General features: G+C 33.6%; 1 protein-coding gene across 1 annotated transcript; it reads right to left on the bottom strand.

The window, feature by feature from the left end:
* Nucleotides 1-7,390: 7,390 nt before the first annotated feature.
* LOC130939965 (inositol oxygenase 2-like) lies at nt 7,391-10,062 on the bottom strand. The gene is made up of 11 exons (XM_057868023.1): nt 10,029-10,062; nt 9,800-9,926; nt 9,473-9,554; nt 9,177-9,381; nt 8,723-8,782; nt 8,557-8,609; nt 8,341-8,463; nt 7,968-8,037; nt 7,815-7,893; nt 7,516-7,597; nt 7,391-7,417 (listed from the first exon to the last, which is right to left on the bottom strand). The coding sequence occupies exons 1-11, from the start codon at nt 10,060-10,062 to the stop codon at nt 7,391-7,393; spliced, it is 942 nt and encodes a 313-aa protein (XP_057724006.1).
* Nucleotides 10,063-21,082: the final 11,020 nt, after the last annotated feature.

Genomic DNA, 21,082 nt, shown 5'->3' with positions numbered 1-21,082 from the left:
TTGTCACCTCTGTTATTCAGTTGGAGTTGACATAGAGGGAGACATCCTCATTGATGAGGACAAGCCCATTACTAAGAAGAGGATGGAGCAAACAAGAGACCCCTCTCATCATGAGATCCCTGAGATGCCTCAAGGGATGCACTTTCCTCCACAAGATTATTGGGAGCAACTGAACACCTCCCTAGGAGAATTGAGTTCCAACGTGGGACAACTAAGGGTGGAGCACCAAGAACATTCCATCCTCCTCCATGAAATTAGAGAAGATCAAAGAATCATGAGAGAGGAGCAACAAAGACAAGGAAGAGATATTGAGGAGCTCAAGCACTCCATAAGACCTTCAAGAGGAAGAACAAGCCGCCATCACTAAGGTGGACCCGTTCTTTAATCTCCTTGTTCTTTATTTTCTTGGTTTTTCGAAAATTTATGCTTTATGTTTGTCCATGTTTGTGTCTTATGATCATTAGTGTCTATGCCTTAAAGTTATGAATGTCCTATGAATCCATCACCTTTCTTAAATAAACAATGTTCTTAATTGAAAAAGAGAAGAATTGCATGAATTTTGAATTTTATAACAGATTAATTAGTTTGATGTGGTGGCAATACTTTTGTTTTTTGAATGTATGCTTAAACAGTGCATATGTCTTTTGAATTTGTGGTTCATGAATGTTGGCTCTTGAAAGAATGATGAAAAAGGAGACATGTTACTGAGGATCTGAAAAATCATAAAAATGATTCTTGAAGCAAGAAAAAGCAGTGAATACAAAAAAAAAAACGAAAAAAAAGAAAGAAAAAAAAAAGAAAGAGAAAAAGAAAGAAAGAAATAAAGTGTGATCCAAGGCAAAAAGAGTGTGCTTAAGAACCCTGGACACCTCTAATTGGGGACTCTAGCAAAGCTGAGTCACAATCTGAAAAGGTTCACCCAATTATGTGTCTGTGGCATGTATGTATCCGGTGGTAATACTGGAAGACAGAGTGCTTTGGGCCACAACCAAGACTCAATAAGTAGCTGTGTTCAAGAATCATCATACTTAACTAGGAGAATCAATAACACTATCTGGATTCTAAGTTCCTAAAGAAGCCAATCATTCTGAATTTCAAAGGATAAAGTGAGATGCCAAAACTATTCAGAGGCAAAAAGCTAAAAGCCCCGCTCATCTAATTAATACTGATCTTCATAGATGTTTTTAGAGTTCATTGCATATTCTCTTCTTTTTATCTTATTTGATTTTCAGTTGCTTGAGGACAAGCAACAATTTAAGTTTGGTGTTGTGATGAGCGGATAATTTGTACGCTTTTTGGCATTGTTTTTAGTATGTTTTTAGTATGATCTAGTTAGTTTTTAGTATATTTTTATTAGTTTTTAGTTAAAATTCACTTTTCTAGACTTTACTATGAGTTTGTGTGTTTTTCTGAGATTTCAGGTATTTTCTGGCTGAAATTGAGGGACCTGAGCAAAAATCTGATTCAGAGACTGAAAAGGACTGCAGATGCTGTTGGATTCTGACCTCCCTGCACTCGAAGTGGATTTTCTGGAGCTACAGAAGCCCAATTGGCGCGCTCTTAACGGCGTTGGAAAGTAGACATCCTGGGCTTTCCAGAAATATATGATAGTTCATACTTTGCCCAAGATTTGATGGCCCAAACCGGCGTTCAAAGTCACCCTCAGAATTCCCAGCGTTAAACGCCGGAACTGGCACCTAAATGGGAGTTAAACGCCCAAACTGGCATAAAAGCTGGCGTTTAACTCCAAGAAGAGTCTCTACACGAAAAATGCTTCATTGCTCAGCCCAAGCACACACCAAGTGGGCCCGGAAGTGGATTTTTATGTCATTTACTCATCTTTGTAATTCTTAAGCTACTAGTTTCCTATAAATAGGACCTTTTACTATTGTATTTTCATCTTTTAATCTTTTAATCTTCTGATCTTTGGAATCCTTTGTTCTTTAGATCTTTTGATCACTTTGGGAGGCTGGCCTCACGGCCATGCCTAGACCTTGTTCTTATGTATTTTCAACGGTGGAGTTTCTACACACCATAGATTAAGGTGTGGAGCTCTGCTGTACCTCGAGTATTAATGCAATTACTATTGTTCTTCTATTCAATTCCGCTTGTTCTTTGTCCAAGATATCACTTGTTCTTCAACTTGATGAATGTGATGATCCGTGACACTCATCATCATTCTCACCTATGAACGTGTGACTGACAACCACCTCCGTTCTACCTTAGATTGGGTGAATATCTCTTGGATTCCTGATACACGATGCATGGTTGATCGCCTGACAACCGAGTGCTCGCCTGAAAAACGAGCCAGCCATTCCGTGAGATCAGAGTCTTCGTGGTATAGGCAAGAACTGATGGCGGCATTCAAGAGAATCCGGAAGGTCTAACCTTGTCTGTGGTATTCTGAGTAGGATTCAATGATTGAATGACTGTGACGTGCTTCAAACTCCTGAGGGCGGGGCGTTAGTGACAGACGCAAAAGAATCACTGGATTCTATTCCGGCCTGATTGAGAACCGACAGATGGATAGCCGTGTCGTGACAGGGTGCGTTGAACATTTCCAATGAGAGGATGGGAGGTAGCCACTGACAACGGTGAAACCCTTGCATAAGCTTGCCATGGAAAGGAGTAAGAAGGATTGGATGAAGACATTAGGAAAGCAGAGAGACGGAAGGGACAAGCATCTTCATACGCTTATCTGAAGCTCTCACCAATGATATACATAAGTATCCCTATCTTTATCTTTATGTTTTATTCATCATCTATACCCATTTGAGTCTGCCTGACTAAGATTTACAAGGTGACCATAGCTTGCTTCATACCAACAATCTCCGTGGGATCGACCCTTACTCACGTAAGGTATTACTTGGACGACCCAGTGCACTTGCTGGTTAGTTGTGCAAAGTTGTGTAGTGATCACAATTTCGCGCACCACCAATCTATCTTGAATCCAAGTTCTTTAGGCTTTGGTTTCATTTGTTTTTGAGAAGCACTTCCCTGAATCATAAGTCAAAACTATAAGAACATCTACTCACATGGTGCAACGAAAGAAGAAAACAGAATGGACAATTGAGGAATAAAGCAAACCTTCATGGCATCTATCTGCATTTTACTATAAAAAATCATCCAAAACCTATGAAAGAAATATCCAGTAACACACAGAGAAACATCCTAAAGCCGATTAAACAACAAATCCGATAATGTGAAAAAAAACATCATCCGAAACCCTCTAAAAGAAACATCCAAAAAATCAATTCATGCTTCTAATTTTAAGAGAACCTAACATTAAAATCTAGTAAAAATAACCAAAACCCTCTATAATGATCATCCAGTTTTAAATGAAAGCAAGAACTGAATTTAAAAAAATGAAAACAACCAAATTCACAGAGGAATGGCGTAGATAATACATGTAGTCACAAGGAAACATCTGTAACCCATGCCAATGTAACATCCAAAACTGAGGATAAGTCAATTTAATGTTCCCTCCAAAAAAAATTAAAAAAAGAAACGGACACAAGCGGCGTTACCTTGTCTATAGATCCCTTGCAATCGGTGAGGAAGGAATTTTTGTGCACCTTTCAAAGCGTCCGAGGCATGGAGGTGGGAGCCAACGCTAGTGTGGATGGCTTGAGTGTGGATAGAACTGCAAAAGCAAAGGATGTGAGCGATGAATGTGAATGAGAGTCGCGAGTGGCAAGGATGCCACAGGCAAGCATCATGGGGGCGAATGGCACGGATCAAACGGCGGTGCGACGGGAGAGTGGCAATGATGTGAGAGTGCTGCACAAACGATGAGTGATGGGACACAAGAGAGTAATGCAGAGGTGCGATACTGGCTGTCTTTCTTGCTTGAACGATGAATGAGGTGGCGGACAAGGATGCAAGGACGACCGACAATGGCCCGCGAGGACGATGCAGCTGCGGCACTACGGCAACACGATGAAACCACGACAGCGTGGGACATTGGGGAGAGGGAAGCACAACGTTGATTATTGGGAGAGAGGGATTATGATTTGTGATTTTGTGTGGTGAATGAGAGTGAAATTGGAATTAGGGTCATTTTTGTGTAAATTTGTTTTTGAAAAATTGAAAATTATAAGGGAGTTGGCTGAGTTGGCTTATAATATAGTTGATCCTCTATAGTTTTTCTATGATAAATAGTCGAGATAATACGCAATTTGGTCCCTAAACTTGAATTGTATGTAAACTTCAATTTGGTTCTTAAAATTTCAATTGCCTCTATTTAGTCTCTAAACTTTGGAAACATGACTAATGTTAACCCTTAAAATAATTTTTGATGCACATACCTTAATAGAACGCTGATGTGGACAGTTGAATGGCACGTTGGATTCTATAAAATGATATCATTTTGATTGTAACACTCGAGCAGTTCAAAAATAACATCGTAAGTAGTGTTTATTGAAATTTGTCCTCACAAAGCAAGTGATACGGCATCGTTTTTTGACTATTTAAATGTCAAAATTAAAAATGCATCATTTTACAGGTTTTAACGTAGTATGTAACCGTCCATGTCAATACTTTATTAATATTTATGTGTCAAAAATTATCCTAATGACTAATGACAATCAGTTTGTAAAGTTTAAGAAACAAATAAAAGCAACTCAAAACTCCAAAAACTAAATTAAAGTTCACGTATTTTATTATTTTTGGAGATAAATGTTAAAATGATGTCTTTCCAACATATCATTAACACAATCATTCAAGACTCATCGTCTTTCCTTACTAAAGTCTCTTACTTTATCCCATTCACCCACATAATGTGTTATCAAATATAATAAGTAGCAATAATAATAAAATAAAGTAGCAGAAGAGAAGAGATAGAAAGAACCAGAGAACTTGCATTATTGATAATTTTATTAATTTTATTGGTATGTTACTGAAAGCATCCAAAAGGCTTATTTATATAAGGATAAAGTACTAAATTAGTCTCCTATGTTTAGGCGTAATTCTGTTTTGATTCTTAATGTTTAAAGTGTCATATTTGAATCCAAAAAAGTTTCATTTAGCTTCAATGTAATCCCATCGTGAGGTCAAAGTTAAATAATTAACGGAATGTCCTACATGACAGTAGTACAAGATCAAGGTCGATAATTTGGAGAACAAGTATAAGTTCCAAAGGTACAAAATTAACCATGGATGTATCAATATATTTATTTATCATTCTCCTTAGTTCTATAGAGAACATTTCATTTAGATTGTAAGAAAAATGATAAATAAATGTATTAATGCATTGACAGCTGATTTTGTGCCTTTGAAACTTGTACTTGTTCTCCAAATTATCGACTTTATTCTTGTGTTGCTGTTCTGTAGGACATTTCGCTAATTATTTAACTTTGACCTCACTGTGGGACTACATTAAAGCTAAAATGAAACTTTTTTTTAATTCAAATAGGACACTTTGAACCTTAAAGACTAAAATAGGATTACGCCCAAATGTAAGGCGGTAAGGGATCAATTTAGTACTTTATCCTTTATATAAATATGAATCAAATCAAATAATTAATAGATTTATAAATTATTTTATTTAATAAAATCTTAACTAATTAGTAAATGATAATGACATTCATATTTAAATATTTACAAAAACTATTTATTCTATAGTAAGCAAATTAAAAATAAAATCAAAACAAAAGAAGAAATAAAAACCTCTTCTTTCCAAAATTGTCCATAGAAAACAATGTAAAAATTTTCAATTTTTTTTAATTTTACTTTATGAAAATGATTTTCATTTTCATTTTCATTTACTTTTAATATTGATTCGTTCCTTTCTAAAATGCCACAACGCATAAATACATTGTACAAATCTATGTTTTGAATATTGGACCAGATCGACCAATTCGATCAGGTTAATCAGAAATTGGTCTTCTGGCCGATTCAGTTGATGCCTAAAATTGTCCCAAAAAAATGATAAACAAATTAGACAAATTGACAGTTAACTGGTGAACTGACAGAATTGGTTAGGTTTTTTAGGTTATCGGTTCTCTTTCTGACTCTCTGAGGACCCAACCCTAACCCGCTTTCTCACTGGTCGTCTTCTCCATCACCAAACTCATGCCCACCACTATCTCACCACTGCTGTTGCATCTGCTCCAGTCGTCATCCCACTTCTTGCCGTTCGTCTCCTCCATCGGAACATGTCTCGCGTTGCTACTCGTCTCCTCTATCTCAGCCTTCATTTTCTCCTCGACGGTGCTAGAAGTCGTGCTCGAAGCTGTTGGCATCGCAGTCTCCGTCTCGTCAAGCCAGTATTTGTCGTCGTCGTTGTCGGCCCTAAAATCACTATCTCTGTCCTCACGTCAAGCCTCTATCTTCAAACCCCTTCTCTTTCTGTCCGAGGTCACATCCTTCTTCCCTCGCCGTCACTTCCCTTCCTCCATCGCTGCCGGTAAGCACTACTGCTTCAATTTGTGTTGTTGCTGATTTTCTGAGTGTTGCAATTTTGTTAATTTTGTATTCTGGGGTAGGATTGTTGCTGATATGATTTTGAATTTAGTTTTGATTTTTTTGTTTATTTTTTGTTTTTGGATTTTTTGGGCTTTGGATGCTGAGTTTTTTGTTTTTGGATTCTAAGTTTTTGCTGTTGAATACTTAATTAAAAGTTGTCGTTAAAATTTGTTGTGATCCTGAATTTTGTTGTTGATGATTTGAGTTTTTATATAAGTTTGTATTTGTGTCATTGTTTTTGATTATTTGATTATTAGAAATTATTATTGAAATTTTTTTATTCTAAATTTTTGTTGCTGATGTGATGTGTATTATTGATTAGTTCATTACTGATTACTTTATTAGAACTTAAAGTTATTTAGAATTTTTTATTTTGTGAATTTTTAATGATAAAATATGAACAAGTTATTAGGTAAAATTATAAAATTTTAAATTTTATTAGTTAAGAAATTATTAAATTTAAATATTTAAAATTTGTATATTAAATTTTTAATAAATTTATTTTAAATTAAACCAGTTAAATCCGAGTTAAACTTTTAAATCATTGAACCAGTCACTCTACTAATTTATTGACCGATTCGATTCTCACAACCTTGGTACAAATATTAAATTCCAATTTGCATTGTTTTCATAGTATGAGACAGTAAATTCCCTCTCTTATCCATAGTGCAAAATATTAAAATTAGGAATAGAAAATGCGAACGAACGCTTGAAAGAAATATTTAGTAGTATATATTTATTTGTTTGCAATATACAAATACATAATGCATTTATTACATGAATTTACATCCTTGCAAATGCAACTTAAAAAGACAAGAAATGCAACGGATTGATCAACTAAAAATAAAGTATGTAACATGCTTGCCAAGGAGAAACAACTCAACTCTTTGTACACCATTCTATATATATTGCGAGGCTTCACCATTCACCATTTAAGCTTTGCCGGAAAATACTGCAAAACATGTCATAATAAAAGAATAAAAACCCCAAATTGTTAAACTAAAATACAGAATATTAAAATAAGAAAAAAAATATAAAATTTGGTCTCACCTTCTCAATGAGGGATTGATAGTATGGCTTAACTTTTTCAACGTCAACTAACACTTTACTCTTGCTATACAGATCATATTTGCTACACAAAATTACGAGTGATATATGAGAAATATTAGAGCTTAATATTTTGGATCATATTTATGATTTATAATTTAGTATTTATAGTTTAATGTTAGCTAAATGTTAATAAAAAAGAATAAATTTTGTTACTCATATGATATTGTTCGTGATATAATTAATAAGAAGCATAAGAATATGTGAAAAAAAAGATACATTTAAGTTAAACATGAACTTACTTAAAAATATGGAGCCATTTTAGGTTCTCACGATCTTCGTCATTCATGAGATGAGAGTATGCACCTTCCTTATGTAAAGCTGCAATACAAGATTATACATCATTATGCAAAATTTTTATAGATGGATATATAGCACATGATGAAAAAGCTTACGATAGAAAGAATGATATCTGATGATGAATAATCCTGCTGAAGGTAGAGTGCAACCATTTTCCTTAGCAACCTAAAGATACAAAAGTGTGTTATTTAGCAAATCCAAAGTTCAAATAATACATAAAAGAGCAAATTAAATTATTATCAAAATGGCATAACATAATGTTTGGAATTTTTTTCAATTTTTTTAATTATTTTATTTATTTTAAATTCTAAACCTAAATCATAGATCCTAAAATATAAATCTTAAATCATAAATATTCCAAAAGAGAAGAATTTTTAAAATAAAACTAACATTTTTTTCAATTGAAAATAAATATATATAATCATTGAAAATCATTGTGTTTATGTAAAGAACTGAATATAGACTTACCAAATACATATAGTCATCATGTCCCCATGACATCATTACATTTTCAAGTCCACATCCATTGGTGTAGATTCCATCCTTAGTGTTATAAGCAGGGTTTTTTATATCCGGGTTCTCCTTAAAAAACTACAACGTGAAAGAAACTTTAATTAGTTGCTAATTTAAGATAAGAAACTCATCAAACCATTAAAAGTTATGTATAATAAACAACTTGTTTACCTTGTGGTGAATGTTTGCTTCGTCAAAAGCACAACCAACAGGAAATGTATCTCCTTCAAATATGTATTTGTTATAATCGTTTAGTTGAATGTTGAATTTAAAGTTACACTAATTAATAGGAATGAAAAAATTAATTATGTAAATATGGTTGAGTGAAAGTTCTCACCAACAACCGCCCATTGAGAAAGCTCTCCGAATTGAGGAAGAAGAAGAATCTTTCCAAGATCTAAAATAAGTCAACACATACAATGATTTGTTAACTCCTCATCATAATCTAAGATATGTTGTGTCTCTCAATAAATAAAAGACGTTTAGGTTTCATCATATTAAATAAAATAAGAATATTATGATTATGATAAAGTCTTTCTTGTTTTATTTTCCATAGTTTTCACAACTTGGTAGGTCAAGGATTAATTTACTATAGATTAAAGCTTTATTTAAGAGTATGTCACTAGCCAATAAATTATTACATATATAAGATGGGATTTGAACTTCTACTACATTTTTAGGCAGACAAATAAGTTGATCGTTTTACTAATTTAAGTTGGTTTATAATCTATTAAGTATTTTAGTTTCTCTTTTAGACAAGCTTGATGTATACTAAATGAATATGCATATACCATGAATGAGTGCGGTCAAATGCAACCAATCTTCATTAGGATAGTCTTTTCTAATGGCTTCAGCAGATTGCAACAAATGTTGAATTTGAGGTTCATCCAAATCAGGATCACTATCGTCCACTACTTGATTTAGTAGCTCACAACATTCCCATATGCTCATTTCTGCTCTATTCAATTTTTCATAGTTCTCCCTCATTTTCTTCACCTGTTATAGCATTGTATATTCATGAGTTCGATGACATTGCTTAGAAAGCATAGATAGATAAATGATTTTGAATAAAAAAAAGTTTGCTTACAAAGTCATATGTTTGGTTTATGTGCTGCAATCTATAGAATTCTTCTACACCTTTTTGTCTTTCACTTTCAGCATCATAAGCCCTGCCAAACCCCATAAAACATAAGCTCTAAAGCATAAACCTTCATTCATGATCATTACACCAAATCTTACATATAGAGGCAGTTTTTTTACGACAATTTTTTAAAACCGTCACTAAATTTTATTTAATGAAGGTTCATGCGACATATATCTGTGAAAACATTTCAAAACTACCGCAATATTTCAGTTTTGGTGTAGTGGATCAATAATTAAAGATAAATGAGAGAATCTAAAATGAAGTTGATACCTAAAAGAGTGGCCAAATGAATTAATTTCTGGTGCTGTAAATCCATTATGTGACACGCCGTTCAACGTAACCTCGTTTGTATCCTTAGTGACATGATTGTGCACATTCTTCTCATCAAATTGTGACCCTAAAAACATGTCACAATGTTACAAACGCTACTTCTAAATGAATAGAAACCGAATAGAAATAATAAAATAAAGGCTATGTTAAGAAGAAAATTTAATCATACCAAGGGCAGATTGGTCAACTAGGGTAGTAGCCATTTTGTTGTAATGAAAGACAAAATGTACTGGAGAAAATTATTAAAAAGCAATAGGTAAAGAAAAAGAAATTTCGAATGAAATTGCTATGCCAAAATCCTTATACGACAAGGGTTTATATACTTCAACAAAAAGTCCTTGATGGAAAATTTGGAATCTTTAAGTCCTCAACGAAAAAAAAAAGATATGGATAACAAATTTAGAATCATACTATTCTAAGTAACTTGTAATCTCGATCCGACTCAAGATTGTTAATGTCAACGTCAGCATTTGGTGTCTATCATCTTAAAATTTATTTATTACCAATTATAAGTTATACTATATGCTAAAAAGAGTTGAATTTTCAAATTTTTAACAATCTGTATACCGGGATCTTTATTAGCACGAGTGACAACTCACATATTAGCCGTAAAATTAACCACACACACTCAAATCAATATTAAAATATAAAAAATACATTAAAATAAAGTTATATATATAAATATAATTAATGTATTTTATAAAAATATGAGAATGTATTATATTAACTGAAATTATTAAAATGTATTTAATAAATAGTATATAAATAATATATTTATTCATTATATTTATATTCATTGTCTTCAATTTAAAATATACCAAATAAATAAATAAAAATAATTAAATTTCACATAACTATAAACAAATATAACATAACTTAAAAATCGTATACAAGAAATACCATTTTAAAAATGGAATCACATAATTATTGCATGCTAATTGAGAAACTTAAGATTAAAAGCTAATTATTTTAACATTACTATATTATTATTATTATTATTTTATAATATTAAAATTGAGTTTCTTCAATTAACAGCATAATTGGCATGGTATATTTTTTTAAGATATTTTTTAATTTATTTAATTTGATTCATTTAAATACGTTAATTATTTATTTATTTATTTAATTTGATTGAGATAAAATATTTAATATTTTGTTTGACCACATTAACTATAACTAATAAATTATATTAATTATTTGATCTAACTGAATTAAATAAATTGATTTTGTTTTAATTTACATTCATTTTTTTATATATATTTTTTGATTAATGGTTTTTAAGAGTGTCATAATTAATCATTTATTTGATTTGATTGAGATAGATATTAAATTATTTAATATTTTATTTGACTATATTACTATAACTAATCAATTATATTAATTATTTGATTTGACTTAAATAAATAAATTAATTTTATTTTAATTTATATTAATTTTTTCATCTTATGTATTTTGATTATTAATTTTTAAAAGCGTTATAATTTTTACATGGCATATTTGTAAGATGTGTTTTATTTATTTAACTTATTTTATTGAGCCAAAGATTCATACTTAAATTATTATATCAATTATTTAATTTAGTTAATTCAATTTATTGTCACGTTAATATTTTGTTATTTATCAAAAGTTTTTCTTTATTTCTTTCCTTGATCCTAAATGTTTTTATTTCAATTTTTAGATTTTTATTCATTTTTTATATTTCTCTTTTATTTTAATATCAAATCTAATATTTTTATTAATATTTTCTTGTAATTTATTGTCTAATAGTTATATGTCCACCATCAATTATATGGTCGCGAATATTTCTTCAATTTATTGAAAAAATACAATTTTATTCATTTTTTTTTCTTTACCTATTTCTATATTTCATAACTTATTCACGTAAAAGGTCATATATGCTAGAAGAGAATCTCATTCTTTTACCAATAGTTATTTCATTCGATAATACTTTTTTTCCTTCTATGATGCAATATTTCTACCTTTTTTATAAACTATAAAATATTATTATTTGTTATTGTGCTCTATTTTTTTTGTTCCTATTTATTTATGTTTTTATAAATTTTTATTGTGAATTTTATCATTTTTATCTCATACAAATTAATTTATCATAACTCTTTATATATGTTGAGTCTTTTCAATATTTAAATTATATTTTTTACGTGTTTAATTTTATTTCTAATTTGGGAGATTTAGTGATAAAATAATATTAATATACTGTTTTGTATTTTCTTCTTTGTCTTTTTTACTTACCTCCTTTTTTATAGGAATTATGAATAATTATATATAATGATATTTATGTATAAAATATAAATATAAATTATATCTTATATTCTCTTAGTAAAATTTTTATTGTATACTTTGAAATAGAAAAAATATTATAAATTACTTTGGACCAATATCTCTGTCATCATTATTATAAGATATTCAATAATAAAGAAAGAAAGAAAAAAAATAGAATGAGAAAGAAGAGTAGTTGTATTAGGAATCAATGAGAAACTGTATTGAATGATAAGAGTGTTTTACACATTATAGTTGCTGCTATATATAGATATGTTAGTTAGCATTCTAACTGCCTTGTTGTACCATACTTCTATATATATAGGGTTAGCAATGGGTGGGGTAGGATCCTAACTCTATTCGCAAATTGAAAACTTTTTTAAAATTTTACCCTACTTTACTTGTGGGTTAAGAATTTCTCAACCTTAATCCTATCTGCACCCTAAAATTCTGAACCCTACCTTACCCGCAGAAAAATAAAAAGTTTTTAAACAAATATAAAATTTAGTCATTCTAAATTTCATACATATTAATAAAATAGAAAATAAAAAACTATGTTCAAATTAAAATTATAAACAATAAAATCTTTAAAGAAATTCAACATAAAATTACATTTAATATAATCATCAACTAGTTTAGTAGTTATTTTAAATTCATATAAGAAGAAGATTGTGAGTTCAACACTCACTTTCTTCACTACATACATAACTTTTACATATATATTATATAATATATTAGGGGTGTGGATAGGGTAGGATAGGGTATACATGAACCCATACTCTACCCTACTCACAGGCAAACTCGCACCACACCCTATCCCACCCGCAACGGGGCGGGTAGACCACCCTACCCGAACTGTTCAGGTTAAGTATCCACGGGTAGGATATATATTGCCAGCCCTATATATATAGCCTAAGATCCCCCCTCAAATTCAGGGAGGTTGTATAGACAACTTGCGTTTGTCCCTGAACTTGTCAAACAGAAATGCAATCAATGGTTTTGTTAGAATATCTGGAACTTAATTACTGCCTGGAACATGTGCTATAGAAACAATAGCTTGCATTACTAACATATCATCTAAATTTAAGAAAAAAGGTGGAATGCAATCTATTTAAGACGTTGAAAATCTTAGATTCATTACTAACATATCATTTACATAAATTAAAATATACATTACTAAATTTAGAGTGAACCTTGTAAAGAGAGAAGGATCTGACTTGGTGCCATGTATATTATTATGAACAAAAATAGGTGGTTGAATCATGTATATTATTTCGTATAAAGTTCCATTTAAGAAGGCATTGGGAAAATCATACTGTTTTACCTTTCATGCATTAGACAAAGCTAGTTAGTATGATCCTAATTGTTACAAGTTTTATAACTGGTGAGAAGACTTGATCAAAGTCTACCCCAGCCATTTGAGTATAACCTCTAGAAAGCCTGACTTTTTGACTTGCAACTTTTCCTTGAGCATTCTTTTTTAGAGTAAAATCCATTTTACAGCTGATGACTTTTTCATTCGGGGAAAGTTTCAGTAAGGCCCATGTCTTGTGATGCAAGAAAGCTTGATATTCAACCATCATAGCCTCTTTCCATTTTGGTAGTTTTAAATCAATTTAAACAGACTTGGAAATTTGATGGGAACGGCCTAAATCTGCATCAGATGAAGTAACATATAGTGCCTTTAGTTGCAAGGCTCTAGTTTTAGACCTTGTCTTCATTGAATGTAAATTTTGATTTGTGGTAGGATTTAAGTTACAAGATGATGACATAAAAGGTAAGTTGATCTCAATATTTTGAGATAGGTATTAGATTATCAGCATGTGTAAGACAAATTTGTTGTTGCTGTTGAGGTAAAGTATTTCTAAGAGATGTATTGTTATCTAAAGATGAGGAATCTGGTAGATAATTAGAATTATATGATTCTTTTGAATGGTGATTATTAGAGTAAACAAATGCGTTAATATGATTATGAGGATCTATATGAGAAGGGGAGAATTGGGATAGTAGGTAAGAGTTCAGAAACAATATATGTGCTAGAAAGAAAAAGTGATTGTCAGATTTTTTTAAATAGTGTCATAAATAAAAATTTATTCTCATGAAATATAACATCCCTAGAAATTATGAGTTTGCCATTTGCACATAAGCATTTGTAACCTTTTTTATTTGTAGAGTAACGAAGAAACAAATAAGGTTGAGATCTTAACTCAAGTTTGTGTTGATTGCAAGGTCTCATGTTAAGATAGCATAAACAACCAAACACCTTAAGAAAACCATAGTTTAAAGCATGATGAAATAAGAGTTCATAAGGTGATTTGTTATTTATAACAACAGAAAGCATACGATTGTAATAACAATAGAGAAAGTTTCATCTAAATAGTATAAGGGAAGAAAAATAGTAGCTGGTAGAGTTAGACCAGTCTCCACTATGTGTCTATACTTCCTTTCAGCAAGGCCATTTATTTTCTTGTGGAGTATACAGACATGTAAGTCTATATATGAGCTATGCCTTCATCCCTTAAGTACTGATAAAATTCATTTGAAAAGTGTTGAGTTTAGAGAACTAAACTATGATTAAGATGATAACTAAACATTATTTGATTAATATCAAATTATTTGTGTAATATTTTTTGTTTAGTGTGCAGAATTTGAATTAATCACACTGGCCCAAAAAGCATAAAAATGAGCCCAAACTAAGTCAAGCCCATATACATACACAATATAACTCAAGAAGATATCTGCTATACTCACTATATCACTCATAAGAAACAAAAGCAAATGTCAAGCCCAATAAAAAAAGAAAACAAATTGGCACATAATCAAATTTAAGCCCATACGGTGGTCCATAACCAAAACTCACTCTTCTAAACTTGAATTTCATTTTATTCAAACACTCCACACCATCGAAACCAAAACTCTCTCTTCTCTTTCTTTTACATCACATCACTCTGAAACAAAAAGAAAGAATGGAAAAGTTTTGAAGCTAGAGCAAAGGGAAGATCAAAAAGCTAGTTTTCATTTTCAAGCAAAGAAGAGAAAGTAAAGGGGCTATAGCAAAAAAGAAAGATCTAATCTAAAAATAAAATCACAAAAAAAGTGATTTCTCCATTTGTGCTTCATCAAGGAACAGTAAAGAAATCAACTCTGAACAAGCACCGAATTGAAAAATGAAGAAACTGAAGTCAATGGTGCTCTATGTTGCTTATCAAATATAAAAAATTTCACTTGGGGCCAAAGCAAGATGCATGGCTCAGATTCAAGAAGCAAGATGAAAAAGGTTGAAAGAGAAGATTGAAAGTATGGTTGTATGTCACTGCTCTCTCTCTCTCTCTGTCTCTCTCTCTCTCTCTCCTCTGTGAACGCTGCTGTTGCATTCTAATCTTGGGAGAAGAAAAATCAATATGTGCTGAAGCAATGTTTCAAGCCTTGAAACTTCACTCCTCTATAACATGGGTGAATGGACAAGGATTGGGATAAGGAGTGAAAAGCACATAGTTTTGGTCATCATAGTTTACTGAGCCATTTTATTCTTCTCCTTCATGGCTTTTGGTGCATGAAATTGTGATCTCTAATAATGGCATTCTACTTGGTATGCGCATTTATAACTCAGCACTTTCTTCACAACCTCACACAACTAACCAGCAAGTGCACTGGGTCGTCCAAGTAATAAACCTTACGTGAGTAAGGGTCGATCCCACGGAGATTGTTGGTATGAAGCAAGCTATGGTCATCTTGAAAATCTTAGTCAGGCGGATAATAAATGGTTATGGATTTTTCGAATAATAATAATAAATAAACAGAAAATAAAGATAGAAATACTTATGTAAATCATTGATGGGAATTTCAGATAGGCGTATGAAGATGCTGTGCTCCTTTTGAATCTTTGCTTTCCTACTGCCTTCCTTCAATCCTTCTTACTCCTTTCCATGGCAAGCTATATGTAGGGCATCACCGTTGTCAATGGCTACATCCCATCCTCTCAGTGAAAATGGTCCAAATTCTCTGTCACAGCACGGCTAATCATCTGTCGGTTCTCGATCATGTCGGAATAGAATCCCTTGATCCTTTTGCGTTTGTCATCACGCCCAACAATCACGAGTTTGAAGCTCGTCACAGTCATTCAATCCCTGAATCCTACTCAGAATACCACAGACATGGTTTAGAATTTCCGGATTCTCATGAATGGCGCCATCAATTCTAGCTTATACCACAAAGATTCTGATTAAGGAATCCAAGAGATACGCGCCCGGTCTAAGGTAAAACGGAAGTGGTTGTCAGTCACGCGTTCATAGGTGAGAATGATGATGAGTGTCACAGATCATCACATTCGTCATGGTGAAGTGCAACGAATATCTTAGAACAGGAAGAAATTGAATTGAATAAAAAATAGTAGTAATTGCATTAAAACTTGAGGTACAGTAGAGCTCCACACCCTTAATCTATGGTGTGTAGAAACTCCACCGTTGAAAATACATAAGTGATGAAGGTCCAGGCATGGCCGAATGGCCATCCCCCATGAACGTGATCAATAGTCTCCTAAGATGAATGATGGAATAAAATCGAGACCAAAGATGTCTAATACAATAGTAAAATGTCCTATTTATACTAGACTAGCTACTAGGGTTTACAGAAGTAAATAATTGATGCAGAAATCCACTTCCGGGGCCCACTTGGTGTGTGCTTGAGCTGAGCTTGAGCTTTACACGTGCAGAGGCTTCTTTTGGAGTTGAACACCAAGTTGTAACGTGTTTTTGGCGTTCAACTCTGGTTCGTGACGTGTTTCTGGCGTTTGACTCCAGAATGCAGCATAGAACTGGCGTTGAGCGCCAGTTTACGTCGTCTAATCACGAATAAAGTATGGACAATTATATATTTCTGGAAAGCTCTGGATGTCTACTTTCCAAAGCCATTAAGAGCGCGCCATTTGGAGTTCTGTAGCTTCAGAAAATCCATTTCGAGTGTAGGGAGATCAGAATCCAACAGCATCAGCAGTCCTTTGTCAGCCTTCTATTAGAGTTTTGCTCAGGTCCCTCAATTTCAGCCAGAAAATACCTGAAATTACAGAAAAAAACACAAACTCATAGTAAAATCCAGAAATGTGAATTTAGCATAAAAACTAATGAAAACATCCCTAAAAGTAGCTAGATCCTACTAAAAATTACCTAAAAATAATGCCAAAAAGCGTATAAATTATCCGCTCATCACAACACCAAACTTAAATTGTTGTTTGTCCCCAAGCAACTAAAAATCAAATAGGATAAAAAGAAGAGAATATACTATAAAGCTCAAAATATCAATGAATATTAGTTCTAACTAGATGAGCGGGACTTGTAGCTTTTTGCTTCTGAACAGTTTTGGCATCTCACTTTATCCTTTGAAGTTTAGAATGATTGGCATCTCTAGGAACTTAGAATTTTAGATAGTGTTATTGATTCTCCTAGTTAAGTTTGTTGATTCTTGAACATAGCTACTTTTATGAGTCTTGGCCGTGGCCCTAAGCACTTTGTTTTCCAATATTACCACCGGATACATAAATGCCACAGACACATGACTGGGTGAACCTTTTCAGATTGTGACTCAGCTTTGCTAAAGTCCCCAATTAGAGGTGTCCAGAGCTCTTAAGCACACTCTTTTTTTGCTTTGGATCACAACTTTAACCACTCAGTCTCAAGCTTTTCACTTGGACCTGCATGCCACAAGCACATGGTTAGGGACAAGTTGATTTAGTCGCTTAGGCCTAGATTTTATTTCCTTGGGCCCTCCTATCCATTGATGCTCAAAGCCTTGGATCCTTTTTACCCTTGCCTTTTGGTTTTATGGGCTATTGGCTTTTTCTGCTTGCTTTTTCTTTTTCTTTCTATTATTTTTCTTGCCATTTTTTTTCGCAAGCTTTTGCTATTCACTGCTTTTTCTTGCTTCAAGAATCAATTTCATGATTTTTCAGATTATCAATAGCATTTCACTTTGTTCATCATTCTTTCAAGAGCCAACAATTTTAACATTCATAAACAACAAAATAAAAAATATGCACTGTTCAAGCATTCATTCAGAAAACAAAAAGTATTGTCACTACATCAATATAATTAAACTAAATTCAAGGATAAATTCGAAAATCATGTACTTCTTATTCTTTTGTATTAAAAACATGTTTCATTTAAGAAAGGTGAAGGATTCATGGAATTATTCATAGCTTTAAGACATAGTTACTACATACTAATGATCATGTAATAAAGACACAAACATAGATAACATAAAGCTCAAAAAAAAAAAAAGAGAAATAAGAACAAGGAATGAGTCCACCTTAGTGATGGTGGCACTTTCTTCTTGAAGAACCAATGATGTCCTTAAGCTCTTCTATGTCTCTTCCTTGCCTTTGTTGCTCCTCCCTCATTGCTCTTTGATCTTTTCTAATTTCATGGAGAATGATGGAGTGTTCTTGATGTTCCACCCTTAATTGATCCATATTGTAACTCAAGTCTTCTAGAGAAGTATTGAGTTGTTCTCAATAGTTGTTGGGAGGAAAGTGCATCCCTTGAGGCATCTCCGGGATTCTTTGGTGATGAGCTTCCTCATGCATCTCTTGGGATCCATGAGTGGGCTCTCTTGTTTGCTCCATCCTCTTCTTAATGATGGGCTTGTCCTTTTCAATGAGGATGTCTCCTTCTATGATAACTCCAGCTGAGTAGCATAGATGGCAAATAAGATGAGGAAAAGCTAGCCTTGCCAAGGTAGAGGGCTTTTCGGCTATTTTATAGAATTCAAGGGAGATGACTTCATGAACTTCTACTTCCTCTCCAATCATGATGCTATAGATCATGATGGCCCGATCCACTGTAACTTCGGATCGGTTGCTAGTGGGGATGATGGAGCGTTGGATGAACTCTAACCATCCTCTAGCCACAGACTTGAGGTCCAGTCTTCTTAATTGAACCGGCTTGCCTTTGGAGTCTCTTTTCCATTGAGCTCCTTCAAAACATATGTCCATAAGGACTCGGTCCAACCTTTGATCAAAGTTGACCCTTCAAGTGTAGGGGCGTGCATCTTCTTGCATCATGGGCAAGTTGAACGCCAACCTCACATTTTCCGGACTAAAATCTAAGTATTTCTCCCGAACCATTGTAAGATAATTCTTTGGATTCGGGTTCACACTTTGATCATGGTTCCTAGTGATCCATGCATCGGCATAGAACTCTTGAACCATTAAGATTCCGACTTGTTGAATGGGGTCAGAACTTCCCAACCTCTTCTTTGGATCTCATGTCGGATCTCCGAATACTCATTTTTCTTGAGCTTGAAAGGGACCTCGGGGATCACCTTCTTCTTGGCCACCATGGGCTTTGGAGATGAATCTCTCCATCTCCCATGACTCGGAGGTGGAAGCTTTTGTCTTCCCTTTCCTTTTTCTAGAGGTTCTTCGGCCTTAGGTGCCATCAATGGTTATGGAAAAACAAAAAAGCTATGCTTTTACCACACCAAACTTAGAATATTGCTCGCCCTCGAGCAAGAGAAGAAAGAAGAAGAAGAAGAAGAAGAAAATATGGAGGAAAGGGAGAAGTGTGTGGTTTCGGCCAAGGTGAAGAAGAGAGGGTTGTGGTTTGTAAAAATGAAGAAGGATAGAGGGGTTTAAAGGTAGGTGGGGTTTTTGGGGAAGAGTGGGTGGATGTGAGTGGCGAAGAGGTGATAGGGGAGAGAGATCGAGGTGATTGGTGAAGGGTTTTGGGGGAAGAGTGTTTATTGGGTTGTGTGAAGAGGAGAGAAGGTGAGTTGAGGTAGGTGGGGATCCTGTGGGGTCCACAGATCCTGAGATGATCCTGTAGGATCCACAGATCCTGAGGTGTCAAAGATTTACATCCCTACACCAATGAGGCGTGTAAAACGCCCTTTTCATGCAATCCTGGTGTTCAACACCAGATTGGTGCTTGTTTCTGGCGTTGAACGCTAGCTTCATGCTTGTTTTGGGCGTTCAACGCCCATTTGCAGCATGTTTCTGGCGTTGAATGCCAGTTCCATGCTTATTTCTGGCGTTCAGCGCCAGCTTTCCTCAGGATGTATTCCTGGCGTTTAAACGCAAGGATGTTGCTTGTTTCTGGCATTCAACGCCAGATCCATGCTCTGTTCTGGCGTTGAACGCCAGCCAGATGCTCCTTACTGGCGTTTAAACGCCAGTAAGACCTTCCTCCAGGGTGTGCTTTTTCTTCTGCTATTTTTTTATTCTGTTTTTAATTTTAGTATTTATTTTGTGACTCCTCATGATCATGAACCTAATAAAACATAAAAGAAAAATAAAAATAAAAATAGAATTAGATAAATAAAAATTGGGTTGCCTTAAGCGCTCCTTTAATGTCACTAGCTTGACAGTGGGCTCTCATGGAGCCTCAAAGGTGATCAGGTCAATGTTGTAGACTTCCAACACCAAACTTAGAGTTTGAATGTGGGGATTCAACAACAAACTTAGAGTTTGGCTGTGGCCTCCCAACACCAAACTTAAAGTTTGATTGTGGGGGCTCTGTTTGACTATGTACTGAGAGAAGCTTTTCATGCTTCCTCTCTATTGTTAAAGAAGAACACCCTTGGGTCTTAAACACAAGGTAGTCCCCATTAAATTGAAGGACTAATTCTCTTCTGTTAACATCTATCACAGCTCCTGCTGTGGCTAGGAAAGGTCTTCCAAGGATGATGCATTCATCCTCCTCCTTCCTAGTGTCTAAGATTATGAAATCAGCAGGGATGTAAAGGCCTTCAACCTTTACCAACACGTCTTCTACCAGTTTATAAGCTTGTCTTACTGACTTGTCTATCATTTGCAATGAGAATATGGCAGGCTGTTGATGAGCGGATAATTTATACGCTTTTTGGCATTGTTTTTAGTATATTTTTAGTATGTTTTAGTTAGTTTTTAGTATGTTTTTATTAGTTTTTAATTAAAAATCACATTTCTGGATTTTA

Source organism: Arachis stenosperma, chromosome 7 (genome assembly GCF_014773155.1).
Source record: "Arachis stenosperma cultivar V10309 chromosome 7, arast.V10309.gnm1.PFL2, whole genome shotgun sequence".
Lineage (NCBI taxonomy): Eukaryota > Viridiplantae > Streptophyta > Magnoliopsida > Fabales > Fabaceae > Arachis > Arachis stenosperma.
Note: the sequence above shows the minus strand (reverse complement) of the source record. Positions and strands in the feature narration are given on the sequence as shown.